The following is a 27,003-nucleotide window of genomic DNA, read 5'->3' as shown; positions in this document are numbered from 1 at the left end:
TTCACATGGTAGAAGGAAGGGGTGAGGAACCTCCCCGGGTACCTTTTAAGAGGATACTTATCTCATTTGTAAGGGTGGTGCATCAGGGACTAGTTACCTTCTCCAGGCCCCACCTGACTCCATCACATTCAGGATTAAGCTTCAATGTAGGAATATTGGGGTGGGCACCAAACTCAGATCACTGAACTTTGAAGCCAGACGGCGTTGGCCAGTCATCATTCAGTGAATTAAATTCAACACTAAATGCATCTGGTGAGAGAGGGTGATGAGAGGACACTGACATCACCCCCAGCTGGGTACCTCCGATGCCCATACTTACAGACACACGGAGGCAAACGTGTCCAGCCGAAACACCCCAGCAGCACATCTGGCCACACTTTCACAAGGCGAGGAGGAAGAGTTCTTCGTAAAGAGGGAGAGGGGAGGTGCCAAAAATGAAGTATTTCTGAACCTTAGCATATCTACCAAGAGAGAAGAAGAGGCCATGTTACTGCTTTAGACCTTCCCGAGTGTTTTCCTCTCATTGAAACACAAAGCTGGCGTTTTAATGTGCATTGGCTTTCCAAGGCTGACAGTATTTTTAAGTTGCGTCTATGCCGAGCATGTACAGACTTTTCATCATTATTCTTTTAAACGATACAGTATGGCTATAAAATAACTATGTGCAGAGCCTTTCATTGGGTGTTATAAATAAGCTAGAGATGGTTAATGGTGCCCAGGAGGATTGTGTACGGTCTATGCAAACACTATGAAATTTTATATAAAGGCTTGAGCATCTGTGGATTTCAGTCTCCTGGGGGTCTTGGAACCAATCCACCATGAATACCAAAAATCCAAATTTATCTGCTTTATGAATAGTGGAAGGGAAAATAAGAAACAAAGATCCCAAAAGGGGGAGGAGACATGTGTCAGGGATTGAAAGTGAACACTCTTCCAGAGAACCAGAGGCAGTTCCCAGCAATCACATCAGACAGTCCACGATGTCCTCAAAGTCCGGTTCTAGGGAATCTCACATTTGGCCTCCACAGGCACCTGTGCATGTGTACACACACACACACACACACACACACACACACACACACACACACACCTTAAAAAATAAATGCTTAAAACATAAAAAGATGCTGAAAGCCACCTGTCTTGGTTAGGGTTTCTATTTCTGGGATGAAACACCAAAATACAAGCTGGGGAGGAGAGGGTTTATTCAGTCTACACTTCAGCACTGCTGCTCATCACTGAAGGAAGTCAGAACAGGAACTCAAACAGGACAGGATCCTGGAGGCAGGAGCTGATGCAGAGGCCATGAAAGGATGCTGCTTACTGGCTTGCTTCCCATGGCTTGTTCAGCGTGATTTCTTATAGAACCCAGGACCACCAGCCCAGGGATGGCAGCACCTACCATGGGCTGGACACTCCCCCATTGATCACCAATTGAGAAAATGCCTTACAGCTGGGTCTCAGGGAGGCATTTCCTCAACGGAGGCTCCTTCTTCTCTAATAGCTCTAGCTTGTGTCAAGCTGACACACAAAACCAGCCAGCACACCATGGAACGAGACATTTGACCCAATCAGAAATGGACCAGACTCTTCTGAACTCTCGGTGCATTGATCTCTCACATCCCTTCTGGCCCACAGCCCTGGGAATGCTAAATCTAATAAGGGGCTGGGACTGACTCCAGTCTATTTGTGAGCAAATCTCTACAAGAGAGACTAAAAATATGCAATAAAAGATGATACAAAACAATGGAAGCCAGCCACTCTGGGATGGGCACCATTTAAAACTGAAGCTCAGAAACACTGGCTTAGGACAGAGCTGATGAATCCTTGGAAGAATCAATGTGCAACAATCTTACTAGTGATATTAGTGTTCTGTCTCAAATGTTAGTGAGACTCAGAGAGACCCAGAGTGTGATGGGACAACTATTGGCCCTCTCCCTAGAGGATTCAGAACTGGAAGTTGGGGAGTGACTGCAATTCCCCAGGGTCATACTCAGAATCAGGACCTGGGCAAACACTGAAGACACATGGTTTCAAATAATGGTAATACCAATTATTAACGGCCACAAACACTACAGTTCATTGAGTGCCTACAAGACATGAACCATGGTTCCATCACTATTTGTAACTTTTACCAACCTACCGGAAGTGTCCACCTTATCTTACACTCGGGAGAATTTGCCTAGGATAAGTTCATCACATTGAACATACTAGTTAAGAATACAGTTTCGGGAGGCTGGAGAGAGATGGCTGTGAGAGAGCATGATGTTCTTCCAGGGGACCCAAGGTTCAATTCCCAGCAGCAGCAGCAGCAGCACACACACACAAAGCTGCTGATGACATTGTCATAGCCACCAGTGACTGGAAAGGTCTGAGGATGACGGTGAAACTGTCCCAGATGAGGTTGTACCTTCTACCTCTGCCCCACCATCAAAGCTCACAGGAAGCCATGGAGGCAGAAAGGACCAGAAAACAGGAAGCACATTGGAAATAACGCTCTTGATGAGGTTGTCAATAGTCCCCTGCAGAGGCCTCACCAGTTTTTAGTCAAAGAACTTTCAGGAACCATTAAGAAGATCCTGGGATAGATAGGCTGGAGAGATGGCTCAGCGGTTAAGAGCACTGACTGCTCTTCCAGAGGTCCTGAGTGCAATTCCCAGCAACCACATGGTGGCACACAACCATCTGTAATAGGGTCTGATGCCCTCTTCTGGCCTGCAGGTATATATGCAGAGCATATATAAAATATATTTATTTATTTATTAAATAAATAAATTTAAAAAGAAGATCCTGGGAACTACAGTGTGCTTGGCCGCCACTCTCATGACATGATAGTGATATCAGCAGTGGCACAGTGGAATGCTTTGGTAATTAAGAAGCAACCGGGTGGTGGTGGTGCACACCTGTAATCCCAACACTCGGGAGGCAGAGGCAGGTGGATCTCTGTGAGTTCAAGGCCAGCCTGATCTACAGCTTTTGGCTCATGGCTTGATACAGTCCCTCAGAAGTTCCGGGTGCTCCGCTCACAGCTGTGACAGAGGGAACGTGAGGCTGCTTGCTCACATCTCTGTGGTCCCGGAAAAAGAGAATGCAGGCACCCATCTTACTTCCTCCCTTCCCCTCTATTATTCAGCCTACACCCCAAGCCACACGTTGGACCAAAGACACACATTCAGGATGAGCCCTCCTATAACCTCTAGACACACCGTCCCAGACACTCAGAGGTGTGTCTCCTGGGTGATTCTAACACAGTCAAGCTGACTATGAAGGTTAACAATCACATCACGCAATGTCTGTTAGTTGAAGTGCTCTAACATCCCATGGAAATCGCTGTGCAGCAGGTCCTCCAGCCTCTGGCTGCTGGTCGTCCATCCCTCCTACCTATCTGGGGTTTCTCTCTTGGTCTCTGTCTTTCCATATCTCTCTTTCTCTCACTGTGCCTCTCTGTCTCTGTCTGTTTCTCCCTCCCTCCCTCCCTCCCCCCTCTCCCTCCCCCCCCCTCTCTCTTTCCGCCATCCACCCCCACCCCAGCAATGCTTTGATCATCCTGCCTTGGCCTGTCTGCCGCGGCTGCTCCTCTCCTGCTCCAGCGAGCAGCACTTGTGCCAACAGTAGCCACCTGGCATTCCTGAACTGCTTGCCCCACATCTGGAAGGGAGATACTAGCAATTCCATCAAAAGGCTCTAAGAAATAGCTGACAAATCCTTTCCAGATGGGGAAATGTCCCCCAGGGCAAAGAAGCTCTGATCTCAAGCCCTGTCTGTGCCAAAGCTGGAGAGAGGTTCTGCTGTCCAATCCTAATTTCCCCAGCACCGCCCCATGTCAGCTCGGCTCAACCCTAGCTTGAGCCGGTTCTTCTGGTTTCTCTGAGAGCGCCTTCTTCATGTCCCTCTGAGAATGAGTGTCTCAAAATATCTTTTTATCATCAGCAATGTCTGTCGACGTTTCATCCCATTTAGTCAGCTCTGGCTAGCCAGAAAAGCTGGAGTAACTGATAAATCTCCTAAGCCAGGCAAATAGTTACACTTGGGGCCTTGATTACTCACTTGAAATGCGGATGTCATAGTAGCTACGCCGGTCTTTGTTTCTATGCTATGTGTCACTTCTCTATCCAGAACCCAAATTTGACTTTGATTTATAACCTTTTTTTATTTGATTTGTAGTACTGGGGTTTCACAACTGCTGAGCCAGGGCTAGGCCTCTGAGATAGGTCACCAGCTCTTTTTTTTTTTTTTTTTTTAATACAAAAATATTTTGCTCTGTAGCTCAGGTTATCCTCAAACTTGCTCTGTAGCCCAGGCTGATCTCAGATTCATGACACTCCGCCCTTATCTTCTGGAGTGCTGGAGTTGAGGACATATGACCACATGCCTGGCTTTTTGTTTGTTTGTTTGGTTGGTTGGTTTTGTTTGTCTTTAAACAGCACATGAAACACCAGGCTAGACAGATAATGCGCCCAAAGCTGTGAGTGTTGTTACAAATTTAGAGGACAAGCTAAAGTCACTAAGAATAGCTGTGCTCAATCAACATTTTGAAGGAGAACTCTCAGTCATGAGCTGTTAGCTCTTTTATAGACAACCAAAATTAATATCGATCAGTAGTGATAAAAACAAATTTTAGGCTTTAAAGCGCTTGCTTGGACAATTTTGAAAGACTTAGAAAAGATCAAACTAGTTTCCATAGTCTAAAATGTCTTCCTCTGCATGGCCAAAGGTCAGACATGATAGTGAGGTAGGACATTGGGAGCCCCTGAACTTCAGAGGCTGTCAGTCCCTGCTACAGAGACAGGAGACTGACACTCGGGGGAGATTAAATGATTTGCTGGGGTCACACAGCTGGGAAGTGACAACCAGGCCCAAAGGCTGGGCTCTCAGAGCTATCCACTGCAACCTATTGACCTCACCCAATCCAAGTTCCAAATGGCTTCCTGACCCAACAGTTGGCAGCCACATGGACAGAGCAGAGAATTCACAGTATGGAAACCAGACACTGCCCACTCCTGTCTCCAGGCCTAATGAGGCAGCTGTGGGGAGACTATTTCACTTTCCGTCTTTATTACATCAAGATCCAGCAATTATCTACTGGCTATTGTCTTCCTCTTCCTTACCCAGACTTCTCTACCGCCATCCCACCACCTCCGTTCCCAACTTTCCTCCTCTCTGTTATTCTTAGTTAAGCTGACTGACCAAGATGAAGAGTTGGTGTGGTCCTGAAGGTCCTGGAGGTCCTGAAGGTGCCGCCTTTGTTGTCTCTAAGCCGTTGGAATTTTCAAACTTCATGCTGAGACAGTAGTTCGTGTTTTTTCATACTTACCCAGCTGAGACATCATGGTCACATCCTCTTCACCGCAAGAGTCAGGGACACACACACCCACACTATAGTCCACTCCATCCTGGGAAACACAATGCCCTTTAATGTTAGTGCTCAAAGTATACACACATGCCTGTGTGTGTGTGTGTGTGTGTGTGTGTGTGTGTGTGTGTGTGTGCGTGCATGTGCTCAAATGTGCAAATGGAGGCCAGATATTGATATAGATTGTCCTTCCCAGTTCACGCTCTACCTTATTTTTTGAGATAGGGTTGAGCCTGAACCTCATCAGTTTGGGCTAGATTGGCTAGATAGAACATACATAGCACACACACACACATGCACACCACGCAGGAGCTGGGGTTATAGACCTCACCCAGCATTTACATGCGTGCTGGGGAATCTCCCCATGGGTCTTCGGGATTCTCAAGCAGTCACTTTCTACATGGAGTCGTCTCCCCAGGTCTTTGTTCTGCTTTCTGAGGCCAGGCCTAACATAACTCAAGAAGTCCTTGATTTCCTAATCCTCCTGCCTCAGTCTCCCAAGTGCCACCACAGGCATGATTGTTTCTCAGGAAGGCTGTCACTACCCTAGCATACAGCAGGCAGTTTAGGGAGAAGCACAGAAGGAAATCTGTTGAAAGAAAAAAGGATTCTGACTTCTCAAGACAGGCTCTTGCCAATACAGGATGGTCCAGGTGAATGTGGCATATCAGATGTACCTAAATTAGGTTGAACACACACCCAAGTTCAGTGTCACAATTTAAAAAGTTTTGGATAACTTACTGGACACAACCCTCCTCCAGATTAAAGATCAATGGTTTTGGATAATTTACCCCAGTGCATTCCTCCTCCATATTAACAGTTATAAAAACTGGCTCCCCTAGACTTGTCTAAACAGTGGTCAACTTGCAGTTTCTGAATAACAGGGCACATATATCAAATCAAGATTTTATTTCTAAAAAGCCAAGTCAATAACTAGAATGCCCATCTTAATAAAGATAGGCCAAATCATAAATACCAATTTCTAAGCAAGTTCTTCAAAGTATACAATCTATATGACTGTGTAAGCCTGACCTACTCTGATATCAAAACCATTCATCTAAAAATGACCCTTAAAGAGTCATCCAGACCTTCAGTGGGGCTGGTTAAACCTGCGCGATGCATAGGTTTCTATCTGAGCAGTCAAAGGATTGATAATGCTTTAAAGGTAAGTCAAGCCAATTGGAATCAATGGGCTATTTAAAAAGAATTTTTTAAAAGGACACTAAGTTGGGAGAGGGTGGGGATGGGAGGTGGACCTGAGAAGAGTTGTGGGTGGTTGAAATATGTTGTTTTAATATATGAATGTATGAATTATGAAATTCTCAAAAATACTAAAATTTTATATTATTTTAAAAAGATGGAATGAGCCCGAAAACGTTAGTCAGCTGTGTTAGTGGGGATTCTGCTTGGATCACTCAAATTCACATTCAGAGCTCCATTTCTGGGGCCAGGGCTACAGGTAACTGGACTCCAGGTGCTGTTCCAGAAATTGATGCATTCAGGGGTTCAAGCTGAGCCACTAGGTTCTGACCATCTTGGTTTGACTCATACTCCACCAAGCAATGTCTGCTTCCTTGGTAGAAAGGATGTAAAGTTGAAACTTGCAAGGTTGGGGGGGGGGGGGTAAGAACTCTAAAAGCCGAAATATGGCTGAGATTTCCCCCACAGGAGCCTAATGAAGTAGACTGAGATGAACAGAGAGACCTACCAATAAGCCCAAAGAATGTATATGGAAGATTGCTATTCAAATTACTGTTGACCTTGGATCCTCCACTTAAAGGTCTGCAAGGAGGTCTCTTCCAGTGTGGAGGGAGGAATATTTGAACAAGCCTATGTGGTTTTTGACAAGTACCTCCTATGTCACTCATTCCAAAGAGGTTGAGCACATTAAACCAGCTATTAAAATGACGTTTTAGCTGGGCATGGGGGTGGATGCCTAAAACCTCAATACCTGGGAAGGAGAGCCCAGAGCAGGGTTTCCCAACCTGTGGAGTTGCAACCCTTTGGTGGGGTGGGGCAGGGTGGGATGGAGTGGACGAAACAACCCTTTCACAGGGATCGCATATCATATAGCCTGCATATCAGATATTTACATTATGATGTATAACGGTAGCAAAATGACAGCTAGGAAGAAGCAATGAAAATAATTTTATGGTTGGGGGCAGTCACTGCAACATGAGGAACTGTATTAAAGGGTCGAAGCATTAGGTTGTGAACCACGGGCCTAGAGGATTAAAAGTTCACAGTTCTAAGTAGAGCTAGGTTGCAAGTTCCCGGTCAACCTTTTCTACATAGAGAGATCTTGTCTCAAAGAAGCAGAGGATCACCACTTCTTGTGAGGTCTCTTAGTGTTCTGGGTATTGTGTTCCCTGAAATATTGTATGTTCCCCAAAATAAACATATCTGGGGTCAGAGAACAGACAACCACTAGAACAAAGCCAAAAATGGTGGCTAGAAAATGGGAAGAGTAAGCCATAACAGAAGCTGGTTGGTGGTGGTTCACACCTTTAATCCCAGCACTTGGGAGGCAGAGCTAGCAGATCTCTGAGTTCAAGGCCACTTTAGAAACAGCTAAACATGGTGACCCACACCTTTAATCCCAGAAACCCAGCCTTTAATCCTAGGGAGTGGGGGGCAGAAAGAGAAAGGTATATAAGGAGTGAGGACCAGGAACTGGAGGAGTAAAGCATGTAGTTAGTTAAGCATTTGGCTGAAAAAGCATTCAGGCTTTGGAGCAGCACAGTTCAGCTGAGAGCCTTTGGGATGAGGACACAGAGGCATCCAGTCTGAGGAAACAGGACCAGCTGAGGAACTGGCGAGGTGAGGGAGCTGTGGCTTGTTCTGCTTCTCTGATCTTCCAGCATTCACCCCAATACCTGGCCTCAGGTTTGTTTTTATTAATAAGACTCTTTAAGATTCCTGCTACATCTTAGTGTCTTTTTTGTGGTTTCAGTTAGGAAAAGCAATTGATGGAGTCACATTATGATGTGCATCTTATGTGCTGAGAGCACACGGGTCCCCTCCACTCACCTGCAGTAGATGAAGCTTGCAGTACTGGCCTCGGAATCTTCCCTCGGGGCCCCGGGTGGAAAGGCACTCACTGTAGGATCCCAATCTGTCTAGGTTGCCACTAAGAACGTTGCTTCCAAGCTTCCCCACCGAGTCATACACTGAATTCCAAAGCAGAAGTGTGCAAAATTAGTTTCCTTACGCCACTTGGAAATGAATTATGAGGACTTGAGTTCGAATCCCCAGAACCCATGTAAAAAGCTTAGCTGGGAGCTTGTACCTGTAACTACGTGTGTGGGTTTCAGCAGAAGCCAGAAAGGGGCTTCAGATCCCCTGAAACTGGAGTTACAGGCAGTTGTGAGGAATGCTGGTTCTCTGAAAGACCAGCAAGTGTTCTTAACCTCTGACCCATCTCGCCCGCCCCTTCTTATTGCTCATGATAATCTTGATTTCAGCTCTGTCTGGACACACTGGGGTAGATTTCTTTTTCATATCTTGTCCACTTTTCTGTGAGCTTCATCCCCCTTTCATTCTGGAGGAAGCGTGGCTATTACTGTTCACTATTCTTTCCTTCCCTTTGTTATATTTATATTTCTGGTTCCTATTATCATCTGAGCATAGTCATTTTAATTCCTGTCTCTTCGTTTTTTCTTCTCTTTTTTCTTTTCTTTTTTTTTTTTTCTAATTTACTTTATTTTATGTGCATTGGTGTTTTGCCTGCATGTGTATCTGTGTGAGGGCGTCGGATCCCCTGGAACTGGAGTTACACACAGTTGTGAGCGGCCATGTAGGTGCTGGGAATTGAACCTGTATTCTCTGGAAGAGCAGCCAGTGCTCTTAGCTACTGAGCCATCTCTCCAGTCCCCTTCTCCCCCCACCCACCCCCATTTTCCATATATTCGTCTTTTCCATTCTATTTTGAGAGGGCTATTGAATTGAGCTAGTTCACCAAATTTTCTTCGCCTCTATCCATCTTAATATTTACTCTATGTATTATGGAGCAACTGCAGTATTTTTACACTCTTTAATATCCAACAGTTCTTGACTTTACACACACATGCATATGCGTCACTTTGTATTACCAGTGTTCTTTCATCCCTTCGATCATGTTTATCTGCTCATTTTATTCCTCGACAGCCCACCAGCTCCAGTGGTTTAGTTCACGTAGCACACAGATTTGTTCAATCATTCCTCTCTGTGTTTACCCCAGGGAGTTCTGTGCTGTGGCCTATGCATGCACACTCCTTCCCTTTGTTGGGGACAGCGAGGGATGTGTGCAGCCCAGGCCCCAGCTGGACCCTCCCCTCAGGATTTTAAGGACTGTGAAGACAGAAGATTGTAACTGTCCTCGAAGGAATGAAACACCAAGTCCACGTCTGTGGCGTAGGAGAGGTGGCTCCACAGCAAAGAGCACCAGGTTCCAGAGGACCCGTGTTCAACTCCCGGCACCCACGTGGCAGCTTGCAAATGTCTGTAACTCTAGTTCCAGAGCATCTGAAGTCCTCTTCTGGTCTCCTGCACTTCGTGCAGGCGGTGCAGAGACGTGCAGGCAAAACACCCATGTACATATAATAATTTTTTAAAATTTAAATTAAAAATAAATAAACCTTCTGACATGTGGTCCCATCTCTAAATATTAGGAGACACTTGTGCCCTTCCCTTCAGCTACCAGACGACTGAGACTATGAGATGATTGTGAGAAATTAAGACTTTTCCCAGGAGCTTGTGCTCGGAGAAGGAAATGGCTGGAGCTGAGCAACAGCCAGAAGGAGCTTGTCTCCTGGAAAGAGATTTCCCACAGCTGGGACCTTGTTAGACCACCTTGCTGGGGAGTCCACAGCAGGGATAACGGTGAGCAGGACCATTTTGACCAAGACCCTGAGCTGTGCACACCTTTTACCTTCTATTTAAACCGAAACCTTGTATCAGGACCGTGAAGATGGGTTGGGGGCAGAGGGAGAGCAGGCCTCTGGACCACTTTGCTCCTCTTCCCAGTGTGGCTACATTCAGCACACCTCCTTTCTTTGCTTCTCACTATGACTTATCTGTCCCTTGAGACCAAGCTGTGTCCCACTCTAAGTCACTCCACACTGTGTAAAATGGTGTTTTCCCAGGATGCACCTTGCCCCAAGAGACTCAATTGTGCAAGCAGTTTTTGACCCATTTTGAAGATGGAGGGTGATAAGTGAACACATGCACACACAGAAAGACACACATGCACATATGCACACACAGATACACACACACACACACACACACACCACACACACACACACACACACACACACACACACACACACACACACTACGGGACTCCAGGCACAGCCTGCAGAATCCAGGCACTTTTCACAATGCTGACATCAGTGTCTTAAATGTGGCTTGCCTACCATCCTTCCTTCCTTCCTTCCTTCCTTTTGTCCTTCCCTTTAAACAAAGCAAGGTTTCAATAAGGCCTTCTTGTAGGCTAGGCAAGCATTCTTCCCGCTGAGATATAGTCCCAGCCCCTTTTCTTTGCCTTTATTCTAGCTCCAGATTATTGTTTATTTTTCAGTCACACTTTATTCATTTATTTGTGAGAAGGGGATAAGGCATGAAGAGGTCAATGGAGGTCAAGGGTGATGCTTGGACAAGAATATTTCCCAGGTGATACTAATATGCAGCCTTGTGTGACTTCTCTGGCTACTAAGATTTCTGTTGGACTCCTGAGCAGGGCTTCAAAGGGCCCTTCATGCCCTGACTTGCCCTCTGGCCTCACCCTGCCAGCCACAGCCAGAACATTCCCTCTGTTCCATTCTAGAGGTGCACCAGGCTAACACTTGTTGACCTTCTAGCTTGGGCTGTCCCTCCTCCCAGTCCGCTGGAAATAACCGAGTCATCCTTCAAGTCTGGGCTAGAGAACTGTCTCTCCCAGGAAACAATCCAGACTCTTGCTCAGTGTGTCACACTGAAAGGTATGTCACTGTGTCCTGTCTGTCTCCCATGAGGGTAAAATTGGGCCCTGTGTTAGCCAGTGTACATCTTAGAGAAAGCACTTTGTGGATGTTGGCCCAATTGGATCAAACTTGGACAAGGTTAGTCCAAATGCCCAAATCCAGCTCCAAAAGATTATTTGGAGGTTTTCCCTGAATCCCAAAATACTAAACGTGTTCGTTACAACTAGACTAGATTGGTTTTCACATTACATTTCCTATCACAGAATCTCCCAAGCTCTGTACCCTGAAGTGAAGGGTCTGGAATTGTAAGAGCAGCAAGGAAGGAAACAGGATAGGTAACACTATCGTGCTTTAAACCCTTGGGGCAGAGTCTGCATGTCCTGGAGTCCCGGTCAGCTTCCGTTCTTCCTTCCTCTCCTGACTGCTTTGATGGTTTTCCCAGCTAAGCTGCTCCAGTTTTCAAATTGCACTGCGCTCCTTTCTGATCATGGGCTCACATGGACAAACTGTCCTTCTCTGGCCTCTACCCTAATGAGTTGCCATCGAGAACCTAAGTGACACAGGACATAGGCACGGTCTAGATCAAAATGCAGTGTCACAGGGAGGGAGGAACGGATCAGGACGAAGGGCACAATGCTGCACCTCACCACACTTGTTCTGAGTTTTCATGTCCAAACGACTAAAAGCAACATGTTTCAATCAGCTGTGCTACCTGGCAGATGCTTCCTTCTCCTGCAGTGGTGATGACGTGTGGTTATTAAAATGCAGTTTCTGGATTTGTTTTCTCACAGTTCTGGGATTAAGCCCAGGGCCTGGTACAAGCGAGGATGCACCCTACAACTGAGGTATTTTTGACAAGGTTTCTCTAAATGGCCTAAGGATCTCACCCTCCTGCCTCTGTTCCTTAACTACCTGGGATTACAGACACATGCCTCTACCCCCAAAGTGTGGGGAATTGCAGCTTGCATCACCATGCTCACCTGGAATGCAGGTATCTTTCAGGATGGAGCACACTATCCCACCACAGTATGGATGCTTTGTTATTATTTTGTGCATTGTTTTGGGGGCGGGGCTGGGAATCGAACCCAAAGATTGTCATGAGCGGAATAAGCATTCTGCCACCAAGCCAAACCTTCAGTTCTGCATGGATGTTTGATAGTCACAGAACCTAGAACTTTCTATGGGATCTACTACATCACCCTCTTTTTAGTAAGAGATTTTATTGATTTCTGTGCTGTTGGTCCTGAGCAAAAACAAACACACACAAAAAAAACAACAACAAAACCTTCCCAATAGACACTGGGTAGCTAAACAGGCACTATCCAAACACTGAACAGTCAGATTGATTGGTTGAGCCATACCTCCATTGGTAGAGTTCTTGCCTAGGAGATGGAAGACCCTAGCTTCAAGCTCCAGCACCACACACGCACACACACACACACACACACAACAACAACAACAACAACAACAACAAAAATGCCCATCCTGTGGTAGACTTCAGCAGGCTTCTTCCCAGAGTCCTAGCTCAGATTGGTGCTGCCCTTCATACTGTCTACTATGGACTGCCTCCCCCGACAAGGGTCCCCTGGGGGGCTGGGTGTCTAGGAAAGAGACGAGGCATACAGACAAGATAAAACAGTGACTAGAGAAAATGAATGATGAGGCCAAAGAGACAACGACATCCAAATGGGAAGCTGGGCATCCTGTCATAGTGCGGGCTGAGAAACTGCAGGCAGGGCCCGGGGATGTGCAGGGTTATGAAACGTTTCAGAGGAAAAGTGCTGTTTGGGAAAGCTGTGAGGAAGAGATGATCAGAAGCCAGCCGAGAAAAGCGCTGCAGATCGATTGGGAACTTCTGCTGAACCCCACCCCCACCCCCAACTCTGTCTGGAGAAACGACATGGAGGCCACGTCGGAAGTCTGGGGGTGTGCACGTGATATATAGCTTTCACTCAAGGCCTCGGCCATGGACAGTATCAGGAATAGGCAAAGCCTGGACTTTGAGAAATGGCTGTACGCAGTACCACTGTCTTGTAGGCCCGGGCCCCTCACTAGAGATATGAGAGCTTCTGTTTCTTCCACTCCAGGTGATAAACACATGGTTTAATTCTGCAGAGTGTGTTTGGGAGGTCGGAACAGTCTGTGTTAGCATGTCTTCCTGTTCCACAGCTGTCTTAACAGTCCCCACACCCAGAGGAGCGTAAAGCTTAGAGCTCCATCCTCTGCTCCTGGAGACTAGAGGTCTGAAGCAAGGACAGGGCAGCTCATTTCAGAGGCCCTGGGGCATCCATTCCAGGCATCCGCTAGCTGCTGATTGCTGGCACCCCTGCCATTATGTAGTGTTCTTTCCTGTGTGCGTCTGTGTCCAGATGCCCTCTTTTAGGGACAATGATCACTGTATCAGGACCTGCTCTAACCTCACTGTTTGACTATTGCTTGATTTGACTATTTACAACACAGACACTACTATTTCCAAGTAAGGTCACACACATAAACATTAGAAGCCAAGGTGTAAACAGGAATATTTGTGTGTGCGCATGCATGTTCACGTGTGTGCACAGGTATATGAATGCATTTGCTGTGGGGAAAGGCCAGAGGCCAGCCTTGATTGTCAGTCCTTGGGCACTGTCCACCTTGTTTGAGACAAAGTCTCTCATTAACTTGGAACTTGACAAATAGACTGGACTAGCTGGGCAGTGAGCCCCAGCCAGGGATCTCCATCTTGGCCTCCCCAGCAATGGGGTTATAAGCATGGACTACTAAACATTGGTCCTTCAAGGAAAGCATTTTACTAACTAAGCTATCTCCCTGGACTATAAACATATTTGTGTGAAGACACAATTCCACCTACATCTTTCAAGAAGGCATATTATCATTTATACTGATACAAAGGACATGTGGCACATGCTGAGTTTGCAAGGGCTGCCATAACAAATGCCACATGATACCTTTACCAGCAGTTGCCACACAGCACCTTCACCAGCAGGCATACTTTTCCTCAGAGTTCTGCAAATTGGTACATCAGGGGTGGCAATGTGGGCAGAGCTGGTTTCTTCTGAGGCTATTCTCCTTAGTTCAAATGGGCACAGATATACACCACACAGTCTTTCTTCCAAGCATGCCTGTGTCCTAACCTGGCTTTGGACTAGGGCTCTGTTTATCTCCTTTTAGATTAATTATCTCCATAAAGACACCCCCCCCACACCCCCACACACACCCATCTCCACGTGCAATGACACATTGTTATGTTTTGGGCAGGACTTCAATATATGAATGTGAAGAAACACAATTCAATCTATAACACCACACGTTACAAGCAAAAATGAAATCTATAATACCCCTTAGTATAAATCCTGAATGTAGACAACTAGTTCTCACAGACTACTTAAATGAGTTTCTTGTTATCTCTTGTAGTCACACCATATGGTTTCTGCTCACCAACAAGTGCAATCCCAGCATGAATATTGGTGGTTATTTCATTTGCATTAATAAGTAATACGAAGTTGAAAAGGAATGTATGACAAAGCTGCATTCGTTTGCTTGTGACGTGAGCAACTTGTACTGAATCCAGTAACAGATTGATCACCAAAGAACATTTCACATTTTTTGTTTGTTTGTTCAGTTTTGAACAGTGAACAAGTCCCGAGCTACAGGAACTGCTCAGTCCCTTTCTAACCTGTTGACTCGGCCTCCCCAAGTGATGGACTCGACTGTGGAAGGAGAAGCCAGGTGTGGCCGCACAGCAGGGACTGCCACAGCCCAAGCCAATAGCTCCCCAATCACAGATGAGAGTAGCTGGGTGTGTAGCCCAGGGGTAGAGCACTTGCCTATGTGTGCGAGGCTGCTAAAAGAAAAAGAATACGCCCTTTAATCCATCCTTCCCACCCAGGGTCTCTCTAAATTACCACCTTTTATCTTCAATACTAGCCAAGCATCTCCACACAGATATCAAGGGTCTTCTTCCCAAGCCATCTCCTCAGGCATGTTATCCAGCCCCACGCAGCCCAAGCCCATTACCATCTTTGTGCTTTGGATTGGAGAAGGTGTTTTGACACATAATTATACAATAAAAGGCACAAAGAATAACAGAAACACCCATGTGCTCACAGGTATCTTCTTGAAACAAATAACCAGGACCAATTATTTGAAATCTAGTGTGGCTCCAGCTGTGCCCCACCCTCACCACCACCGCCATGCCACCCTAGACTACAGGTGGATGCTGTCCTTCTCATGCCTTCCTTAACATTTGCACTGCATGCATTTGAGCAGCAGAGAGCCTTAATTACCTTAATTGGTTTATATTTAGGTACTTTATTCCCTCTTGATGCCATTTCTCTGGCTGAATCAGTATTGATAGATGTACTTCCCATTCCTTTTGTGTGTGTGTGTGTGTGTGTGTGTGTGGCTGCATTTTTTCTTGATCTTTTCTTGTTTCTTTTCTGGTTGCTTATTTTAGGCAATGATCAAAGGTAAGGATTTCGTAATTTGAAAGCCTCCTCCTCCTGGAGGACTATCTTTCATGGCATCAGAAGGCACCCTGTAAGCTTCCAATGGAAGCAAATAACCATGAGTCCTACCCAGCTATGATGGTTGTGAACCACAATATCAACCAGCATGGCATGATAACTCTCAAGGTGTAGTAGTAGCATGTATATCTTTGCAGTAACCAACAGCTCTCTAATTGGACTTAAGATCTGCTCAAAAAGAGGAAAATCATACCTAGTACTGGAAACCTAGCCAACTCCTCAGGGCCAGTGAGGTCATGGATCTTGGAGGAGAACCTAGAACCACCACTTTACTAAATCAACAGAGTACATACTAAATATTTGTCTTTATACCCACAGATAAGTGTAGTCTTCACCCCTCATCAAGGAACTTCTCTTTGCAATAGAAGGAAACCATTAAACACACACACACACACACACACACACACACACACACACACAATCAAAATGCAAAGTTGTAGAGCCCAGACCCAATAGCTACATCTACAACACAACTCCCAAAGCTAAAGCTCAGGGATTATTGTGGAAGTGGGGTGACGGTCAGCCCTCCAAACACATGTATAAGTAACATCACGCATACTGAGAAGGTTGTATTTATGTGTTTAGGAATATATATGTGGACAGAGACAGGGGAAGGAAGGGCTTTGGAATCAGATGACACAGGGCTCAAACCCTAATTCCACAACATATTTCGCACAAACCCTTTGCATCTCTGTGACTCTATTTCCTCCTTCACAAACTAGACAGCAGTAGCTCCCCCCTCCCATAAAGGGAATTTGAGGAGACCAAAAGGAACAATTCCTATACAAGTTTCTAAAGGGTATCTACTACTTATGTCAAAGTACCCACTCTCCACTCCTCTGATTTCTCCTTCCATATGTCCACCAGGAGAATCCTGATGAGAACCAAGGGGAACAGTACATTCTGTGCCCAAAAATCTCAGACAGATGTCAAAGCAACTGTGTAACTACAGACTGACAAATTTATCCATTGCAGTAAACTGACAGTCACCTGCCCATTCATATTGGGAGGGAGGGTTGGTATGTTCATGTGTATGCAGGTGTACGTGTGTACTTAAATATGGAGACCAAAGGTCAACGTTAGTGTTGTTCAAGAGTCATCCATCTTGATTTTGGGTATAGATCTCTCACTGGCCTAGGACTTGCTGATGGGGTAGACTGGCAATCCATTGAACCTCAAGAATCTACCTGTCTCTGCCCCTCCAGCCTAGGAATCACAACTGTGGACCCTACACCCACCTTTCTTGTGTAGGTGCTGGGAATCGAACTTTGGTCTAGCTGCATAGTAAACTACCTTAGAACTGAGTTATCGCCCTAGCCTGAGAAATTTTGATTTTAATGAAAAGAAAAATGTAAATGTTCAGTTTCCAGGTGCCTACAGACAGAACATGGGTAGAAAAACTTGCAAGGTGGACAGTGTTCATGTGGCTGTGACTGTTTATGACTGTCTGCTGCCATCTCAATACCAGAATCTGTGCCTGCTGTCACACCGTCTGGATTCTCTTGGCCAGCTGCCTGGTGCAGTTGCAACACCCCTATCACTATCACCAAGTCTGGTTATGAAACACAATCCATTTCAAAATAGCTATTGAATTAACTGGGTTTATATTTTGCCACCATTTCCTCAAACCCTAGGTTATCTGACCCTGTGGAGAACAGGAGTTGTTTCAAGTGTTATGGCATTTTGAATTATCCAAATGCTCTGCTTTTATTTTCTATTATGATACAGGTGGTTTTAAATACAGAACAAAGAGGCTGTGTGTTCTAAATGGAAATGGAAATGCCTCTGTTAGCCTTGCTGGCTTTAAAAAGAGTTTTTGCATTTTTCTTGTTCATGATTTCCATCAGCAACAACAATGAAGCTCACTCCTAGTGAAGGTATCCTTGATTTCAGCCTCTGTCGGGCAGAAAGGTATGCATATAATTTTGAGAAACACACAAAAGCCAAATTGCAACTATCTGAAGGATAGACAAGGAACACACAAAGAGGTCTCATTGCTCACAGGAGCCCATGCGTTTTTTCTAGCACACACCTTAGAATCTACTACTATCAGCATAGCACAGATGGGCTGGTTTCAGTAAATAAGAAAACAACTCAAAGCAGATCAACTATCTCCAAAAGGAAATAAACCCAGGCATGCCATGCAAAGTAAAATGCTATTGATTTCATTAGTGAAGTACACAGTATTTAGGAACAATCTTCTCATTACAATAGCATTTCTAGACTGACTTTACAGCCCTCTGCAGTAACAACTCTTTCCCTGACTCAGGGTTTGTCTACTCTTTCCTGCTTGGTGCCTTTTAAAATTGTCATGGGGGGGTTGGGATTTAGCTCAGTGGTAGAGCCCTTGCCTAGCAAGTGCAAGGCCCTGGATTCGATCCTCAGCTCAAAAAAAAAAAAAAAAATTGTCATGGGTTAGTCTAGCATGCTTCTAGCAAATATGGCAGACTGTTCTGTGCTCGGCTACCAAGAGGGACGGGGAAACCTACTTACTTTTCAGAGCGTATTCTTTGGGCTTCGGTGAATTCAGATCAGAAAGGAATTCATCAGTATCTTGCATGCACTTGAGAGAAATATTTCTTGCAGGAGAAACAAAAGGTAATATAAAGTGCAGGCAAGCTAGCAAAGTGGAGGCCATCATTTCTCAATCTGTCAGACCGACCTCTTTCTTGGACAAAGAGCCTAATATTTATGAAGCCCTTGTCTGTAATGTGTTGGGGGTAAATGTGACGCCTCTCACTCCTTAACAAGCAAAGAGACAAACCGCATCTCCTCAGCCACCTGCAAAGCGGACAGATAAACCATGGAAACCAGTTTATATACAACTTGTTATTGTCGAGTGAGACAGTGCTGTGGATGTGGTGCCGTTGGCCACCTGGCTTTCTTTAGTTATGCAGATTAACATGTCCAGCTCACAAGAATAAGATTCAAGCTCTCTCTGGCTAGGTGGTCTGGTATATCTCTCTGGGCTTAAAAATAAAACATGTTGATGACGTGAAGTAGCAATATTTGGATTTTGACCCAAAGTGATGATAAATCCAACCTGTGAAATGATTGGCTGGATGTTAAGCAAAGCAGGGCTGCTCTGTGATCATCAGGAAGAGCTATACAACTCTTAATGGATTTACTGGACTCTGAAAGCAATGTCAGCCTGGGCATGACTCAAGAGCCCACAGGAAGGAGTTCTTGCTCTAGGCAGATGCACACACCCACCCACACATGAAGATTTAGAACACACATCTGGGAAAGGAAGTGATGCTGGTTGTTGATTGGGCTTTAAGAAAACAAAATGTGTGGGTCACAAGGTAAATATTCTCACTCAAGAAAGGCTGTCTTTAAACAGTAGCTGCTGCATCTCCACGTGAAGAGTGACATATCTGCACACCTGTTTACACTGCCTGAGTACATGTGTGGGTAGTCAAGACTCAGCTGCACATCCTGCTACATGTTTAGAACATCCTGTAGCATCCCAGGCTGTTCGGCTGGCCTCAAAAGGTTAGTGTACACATACACGCACACACTGTCTCCCCTGTTCTTTGGATTCCTGCATTCTCTTGGGCCACCCTATCAGGGAATCCTTCCCACCAACCTCCTCAGAATCTGTGTTCATTCATTCCTACTTATTCTTTAAAAAAAAAAAAGAAGCCGGGCAGTAGTGGCACATGCCTTTAATCCCAGCACTCGGGAGGCAGAGCCAGGCAGATCTCTGTGAGTTCGAGGCCAGCCTGGGCTACCAAGTGAGTTCCAGGAAAGGTACAAAGCTTCACAGAGAAACCCTGTCTCAAAAAAACAAACAAACAAACAAATAAATAAATAAATAAATAAATAAATAAATAAATATTAAATTAAATAAAAATTTAAAAAGGGAGGTGGGTGGAGAGATGGCTCAGCAGTTGGGAGCACTGGCTGCTCTTCAAGAGAGCCCAGGTTCAATTCTCAAAACCCACATGGCAGCTCACAGCTATCTGTAACTCCATTTCCAGGGGATCTGACACCCTCACACAGACACACATGCAGGCAAAACACCAATGCACATGAAACAATTTTTTTTTTAAGTATAGTGTTTAAGTCTGCATGTTCATAACACTAGCACTGGGGAGGCAGAGGCAGGTGGGTCTGTGAGTTCAAGGCCAGCCTGGCTACATAGTGAGACCCTGTCTGAAAAATTAAAAACAAAAAAAATTAAAGTTTTTTTTTTTTTTTTTTTTTGTGTGTGTGTGTGTGTGTGTGTGTGTGTGTGTGTGTGTGTATTCACAATGTGCACACATGTGGAGGGCACCAGGCAACTTTGGTGGAGTCTGTCTTTTCCTCTCACCGTTATGTGGGTTCCAGGACTCAGACTCAGGTTGTCAGACTTCTGTGATAAACATGTCACCCTCTGAGCTATCTCGCAGCCCATTTTCTACTTATTCTTTAAGTCACTCTTGGCTCCTCTAGGAAACCCTTCTGGGCTCCCTCACACCAGAATGGCCACTTCCTGTACCACCCACTGGCTTTGCATGCTCTTTAGTCCGAGTGACAAGGTTTACTTTCTAGCTCTGTCTGATGCTAGCTCAATTTGTGTGGGGGAGGGCATGGTTCTGGGGATTGAACCTAGGGTTTTATACATGTTGGGCAAGCACTCTACTGGTGGGCCCTCTTTTTGCTTTGTATATTGAGACATGGGCTTACCAAGTTGCCTTGACTGGTTTTGAACCCACTCTGTAGCCTAAGCAGTCCTCGAATTGCCATCCACCGTCCTCATTCTCCCAAGTAACTGGGATCACGAGCTCGCGATGCAGGCCTATCAGGAGCTAGCTCAGCTTTGCTGTCTGTAAACATCATGTAATCACCAGCCTCCCATAAGTGTTTGTAGAATGAAGACAGAGTTCAGGACACATGAACTTTTAAACTCTCCCATCACGAGCATCATATTACAGTTAGTTTTCCATGCCAACTGGTTTAATTTTTGCTAACCACCTCCCTAGTTTTGGTTTTGTTTTATTTAAAGTGTACAGAAGGCTGGGGTCATGATAGATTGTTTACCTTTTACACCAGAACGATGTCCTGGACTCAGTACCAAGTGCCCCATGCCAACATGTGAAGAGGGAATTGGAAACAACAGCAAACAAACAAAAGAGGCTAGCTAACTTGAATAGTTATGAATGATTAAACAGAAATGTCTCTGAACCTTGGATTTATTCATAAATTAGTTGCTGGTATACATTCATCAAAAATCAGAATGGCTGGGGCTGAGGCTACAGGTGAGTTGGGAGACTAGCATACAAGAGGTCCTGGCTGACTCCCCAGCATTACATAAACCGGGCATGGTGGCACACGCCTGGAATCCCAGCCCTGAGGAGATAAAGGAAGGTGGATCAGATGTTCAAGGCCAGCCTAGCTACATGAGACAGTCTCAATAAACAAGTGAAACCTTACTTTTGGATAATTAATGGCTTAAGGTCCTTCTAATGTTTCTCCCAACTCCTAAAAAAAAATTAAAATTATCACTAGTGGAGGTTTAAGGGAACTCATTCATTTCACAAGGATATTTTAGGCCCCTGATTTATGCAAGACACCATACTGGGCACAAAAATAGGACAGGAAAATAAATATTGCCTTCCTTTCCTGCCAGCAGGCCTTCATCATTTCCTGAGGTGGCAGCCATCAGCTGATGTTCTGAACGCCAAGGTCATTTCCTTCTAGAGAAGCTGGCTATGCCAAATGAAAGGCCACAGGACATCATCATCTGGGGGTGGGGTGGGCAAAACAAGGCTCCGTCTTTGCTGACAAAAGTACATGTCAATGTGATGGACCCCAAGTGTAGCTGGTCCCTACGGCCCTGAGGTGGGGACATGAGAAGACTGTGCAGTAGGAAGCAAGCAGAACTGTGGAAAAGCTGAGAAGACTCATCCAGAGCGTGACAGACAGTCAGCAAAGACACAACTACCATCAGGCAGGGGTGATACTGTGGAGAAAGAGAACACAGCACGAAGAGCAGGTGTGTGGGTGGCTGACCGGCATGCTTCATTCATTCATTCATCCACTCATTCACTCATTCATTCATTCTTCAAAACAAGATCCTGCTAAATGGCCCAGGCTACCCTCGTCCTCATGATCTTCCTGTCCCTCCTTCCGGAGCGCACCACAACCGTCCACTGGCAGGCTCATGTTTTAGCCAGGGAAACAGACCAAGCTCTTGTAGCAGAGCTCTTCTGAGCTAAACAGAAAGATATGGAACACTTTCCTGGGAATAACTGTGGGAGAGCATTGCAGAGGAGAGAACGAACAGCCAGCTGTGGGATGGGAATGTGAGGGATGTGTGTGCAAAGAAGGGGGGTGGGGTGGGAGGAAGCAGTGAGAGATGAGGCCCTTCCAAGTGACAGGATGTGGGGGAAGGAGACAGGGATCAATTTCACTTCCAGTTATCCTGAAGAGTCTCTTCTAAAATTGCCAGCATGGGTATGTCGCTTGGTAGATGTCTTATTCAGAGGACAACAGAGTTTAAATTTCCCTGTCCCACAATGTACACATCCAAGATCGCTCCAAAGACTCCCTTTATGAATTTAATTTTACTTTAAAAATATATGTGTGTCTGTGTGTGACTATGTGCATTCAAGTGCAGGTGCCCATGGGGACCAGGAGAGGATGTCAGGTCAGCCACACTCAAATCCTCTGCAAAAGCACACACTCTTAACCATTGAGCCCTCTCTCCAACTCCAGCTCATAGATCCCTTAGAGGTGACCAACCTCTTTCTCTCCAACCAAACAAGAGCAGCCACCACAGTCATGGCCACTGGCATGGATACATTTCAAATGCCCCTGCTTCTACAGGAGAGTCAGAGCACAATGAGGGCCAGGCGAGTGATCTTCTGGCCTCCATTGCAGTAGTCTACAGCTGTCTCCTGCCAAGATCCATACATAACGACAGCAGGCTCCCTAACGCAGATCTGCTTTGTGGGTTCTTATCAATCTCACACCATTCCCTCCCATTAGCAGACCTGTGCCTGCCCTGCCTCTGCCACACGCGATAGTCTCAGAAATAAATGGTACGATTACGCCTAACATGACATGAAGATCAGAGAACAGCTTGGACTAAGCCTACGGTTTCTAGAACTGAGAGAGGCATTATCTGTCACGGGGGACTCTAAATACAGTATTTTCCCACGTAGTCTTGTAAACGTGGTGGTTTTTCCTGTGTTTGGAGAGAGATGTGACATGGCAGTGCACTGTACAACTCTGAGAAAAGCTCCAGGATAAACAACTTGCTGCAGAAACAGCTCCTTTAAACAGTGTAATATACGAGTAATATAAACAGTGTCGTGTCGTGACTCAGAGCTAGCCTTATGGACTGAATTTAGAAGCTGGCAAAGGATGTTTTTCTGGGAAGCACTGTTCTATTTCCTCAAGTAAAAATATCCACTTGGGGCAAGGAAGGGTGTAATTCCAGGACAAACCTGGTGAGCTGATGGCTCTGTCCATCTTTACCTTACCTGGAAAGATGCAATACATGCTGGCAAGAAAACAGGTAGCCTTGACCACTGCGTCTGTCCTCTTCTGTGCCTTGGTTCTGGCAATGGACATGGTCTGCTCCTGCCATGCCTACTACTGCGGGGCTCTATTCCATGGCTGTTTACCCAAAACTGCCTAGTCTTCTCACTCCTGATGGTAGGTCTGCAGTTGGTTAGCCCCTAAGTGCCTCAGCATCCCTTGTTCCAGTGAACATCTTTGTAGATGTCCCTTTCTGAATTCTCTTGAAGTTAAACCTTTCCAGGATTGGGGAGAAGTCTCTGTGGTTAAGAAGAACATATTCTGCTCCTGCAGAGGACCCGAGTTTGGTTCTCAGCACCCACATCAGATGGCTTCCAACCCCATATGACTCTAGCTCCAGGGGTCCTACATCTTCTTCTGGTTTCCATGGGCACAAACCCATACATATAGATGCAACTAATCTTAATGCTAAAATAAGATTTTAAAATATCATTGAAGTGAAAGCTTTTCTAGAATGCTGCATTCTGCTGGGACATTATTAAAACAAGATCTGTGTTGAATACCCCAGATCTTCCCTTTCCAAGAAGACAGAGAATGGAAGTGAGCAGGTGCCCAGGACAAAAGTGGGGGGAACTGGTTACAAAAGTTTCATTACATAATATATTGAGGGGTTTTTGGTTTTGAGACAGGGTCTCACTCTGTATAGCACAGGCTGACTTTGAAATCATGACATAGCCTAGATCAGCTTAAAAACGAATAGCTTTCTTCTTGCCTTGGCCTACCAAGTTCTGGACTTACAGGTGTGATGTTTTGAGTTCATGCTAAAACAATCACCAGAGACCAGGGCTGCAGAGAGGGCTGAAGTGGATGTGAAAAGAGAACACCCAGGGAAGGCTGACAGTAACCATGTTTCAAATCAGCCTCATGTCCAAGCCACATGGACCAAGGCCCGTGTGTTGAGAATGAGCGTTAATGGGGGTGATGATAACTATGGAATTACTGGCTAGTCCAGAAGTTCTTCGTAACAGTAGAGATGGATGTATTGATCTACATTTCCCTCTTACAATTGCACTTACTGTGTCCCACAGGTTTTGCTTTTATTTTCATGTGTCCAATTTCTTGATTTCTCTTTTAATTTCTAACTGGACATTTCAAGACTTCTAATACCATCTTCATACATTGTGGTCAGGAAAGACACCGTTTTCAGTCCTTCCAAACTTGCTCAGACTTGTTCTGTAACTAATATCATGACTGTCCTGGGGATTGTCTCCTGAATATTCAAAAGGATGTGTGTTCTGTTGGTGCTGGATGGAATGTATGGTAGATGTCTTTTTTTAGGTCCATTTGGTCCAAAGTGTAACTAAAGTCCAATGTTTTCCTAATTGGTTGATCTGGGAATGGTCCTTGTTGACCATGAGGCAATAAAGTCCCCTGATATTTTTATAATATAGTATCTTTCTCTCCAAATCTTTTGCCATTTCATTAATATCCATAGGGGCTCAGTGTCAGGGGTGCATTTACATTTACAACTGGTACACTCTGCTGATGAATTTTTTTTTATTATAGAATGTCTTTGTCTCTTTAGTTTTTGACTTTGTCTATGTTGTCTAAGTATCCCCACCCCTCTCTCATTTCTCCTGAATGAATATTCATCACTTCCAATCTTTGTGTACCTATAAAGGTGATTCTCCTGTAAGCAGCACACAGTTGAGCTTTTAAAAAAGCCACTCTGACGGGTAATACCTGGGGGGCACTCACCAACCTAAGATAGAGTGCCTGTGTGGCCTAGACAGGTGTCTCCATGATGGGTAAGGTGACCCACACAACCTAACTCAGAAGCTCATTTTTTAAGTAAAAGGGGGGGACCTGTAGGTCCCTGGCCCCTGTTTTGGGTAACTGTTACCTTGCTTGCTGACCTTGACCTTGATATCCTCCCTATGCTAATTCCCTGCGAGATTCCACCCTCCTGAATGCTTAAGGAAAGAAAGCTCCTTGTCTGTGTGTCCTACATATTGGGTGTTAACAGCTTAGATGCAAGATTGTAAAACATAGGAAGCGAACTTCTGCCCTCTGGGGTTCTCCCATTGTGCTGTAAGCCTGTATTTAAGACCTCCTCCCTCCTTCAATAAACATTCAAAAAAAAAAAAAAGGCCACTCAGCATGATGCTTCATTGGAGAATATAATCAGTTTTCTGACAAAGCAGCAGTAATAGTTAAGAATTTGAGGTTACAGTGGGTCAGTTGTTTTCTGGCTTGGGAGTTCTATTTCACAATCTTCCTCTTGCTGTCTTCCTCTGTGGTTTAGTGGTTTTCCATTGTGGTGGCTTTGAATCCCCATTCATAGTTTGTGCATCTGCAGTTTATGTAACCACACCATCATGCTTTAGGTGTGAGGCTAATGGCAGGGTGGGGTGGAGTACCAAGGAGAAGTCGGTTGAAAGAGGCTCTTAAACAAGGTCAAACTACGCTTGAAGGGGAGTCAAGGTCTTACCTGAAGACCTGAGGTTCAGCGCTACCATCTGTAGCCTGCTCTGCACGCATCACAGCAAGAGAAGCCCCGTGCAGCTGGCACACTGTGTATTTGCAGATCATCTTCCTGGGCTAAAAGCTCTAGGAGTTATAGTAAGCTAGCTCTTCAGCACATTTTCTTTATTTCCCCTTCCAAGTGGGCATCTTTCTTAGGTGCTCACAGTGTGAGTCTATTGATCTGTTTTATGTTCATACTAGTTGCCCCGAGTTGTCCAACAGAAATCTCACTGTTGGTCAGATACTGAGGTGGGGGGTCACACAAGCCCAGAGGTGCTGGTGAAATGGTAAGCCATGGCAGGGGTACACAGCTGTCTTCACACTTGGCGATGACGGAGGAATCTGCTGAGCGTGTGGCCGCGTGGACCAAGCCTACGCGTTTCCTTTTCGGGTTCTGGATCATTCTGCTGCTAATCTTCCTTGGGTATCGCTGCTACTGTAACTGGTCAAACTAAGTCGCCCAACTGGACAGAACCCTGTCTTAAAAGCCTCTCTGAAACGCAAACTCATCCTTTACTATCCAGGAGAAATCCTCAAATTACCTACGTTTGAACTTTCTGATGCAGTTCCTTTTGTTCTGTGTCTCTTTGCAGGAAACCCTCTCCTCCCTACTTCAGGAATTTGGCTCACAACCAATGGAAGCTTCTGCCCAGCTGTGTCTGGTCCTAGGCCGAGCTAGCACCAAGGCTCCAGCAATGATTCCTGTCTTGGCTGTCATGCTGCCTCTGAGTACACGGGAGATAGATCTTCCTGCCTCTGGGGACCACACGGCTGGTTTGGGTCGATAACTTAGATGATGAACTGCTTTTACTGTTACTTCTAGGCCAGGGCATTTAATTGCACATTGCCCTTTCAGTTCCTGTCTCAGTGAGAAAATGGGGTCAGGTATTAGGGAGCCATACCTCTCTCAGTCTATTCATAGTGGGCACTGGAAATAAGGAAAAAACCCAAAGACTTGGACAAGTCATTTACTTGCTGTGTCCTCTCTCTCAAATACCCATTCTTCATGAATGATGGGTGGGGCTGAATCCCAGCGTATGGATTCTTGTCAGCCTTCTGTGTTAACTCAAATGTGCATGATTTAATTGTTTAAAAGTCCATTCTGACTTTTCTGGGTCTCTATTCCCCTCTGGAACATCTGTTAAACCAATGGGATCCTCTTGATGTGTCCTGCTTAACTTCTTCCCTG

At 45.4% G+C, this 27,003-nt stretch overlaps 1 protein-coding gene across 1 annotated transcript in view; it reads right to left on the bottom strand.

Moving 5' to 3' along the window:
* The window catches only part of LOC118594446 (O-acyltransferase like protein), a 50,185-nt gene extending 31,726 nt beyond the window's left edge, over positions 1 to 18,459 (bottom strand). Inside the window, exons 1-4 of the mRNA XM_036204302.1 lie at positions 18,312 to 18,459; positions 8,381 to 8,520; positions 5,312 to 5,390; positions 320 to 461 (exon numbers count right to left, since the gene is read on the bottom strand). Of these exons, the coding sequence (XP_036060195.1) occupies positions 320 to 461; positions 5,312 to 5,390; positions 8,381 to 8,520; positions 18,312 to 18,459 (509 nt within the window). The remainder of the gene's footprint in view (positions 1 to 319; positions 462 to 5,311; positions 5,391 to 8,380; positions 8,521 to 18,311) is intronic.
* Positions 18,460 to 27,003: the final 8,544 nt, after the last annotated feature.

Source organism: Onychomys torridus, chromosome 13, assembly GCF_903995425.1.
Source record: "Onychomys torridus chromosome 13, mOncTor1.1, whole genome shotgun sequence".
Lineage (NCBI taxonomy): Eukaryota > Metazoa > Chordata > Mammalia > Rodentia > Cricetidae > Onychomys > Onychomys torridus.
The sequence above is the reverse complement of the archived record's forward strand: the minus strand, read 5'-3'. Positions and strand labels throughout refer to the sequence as shown.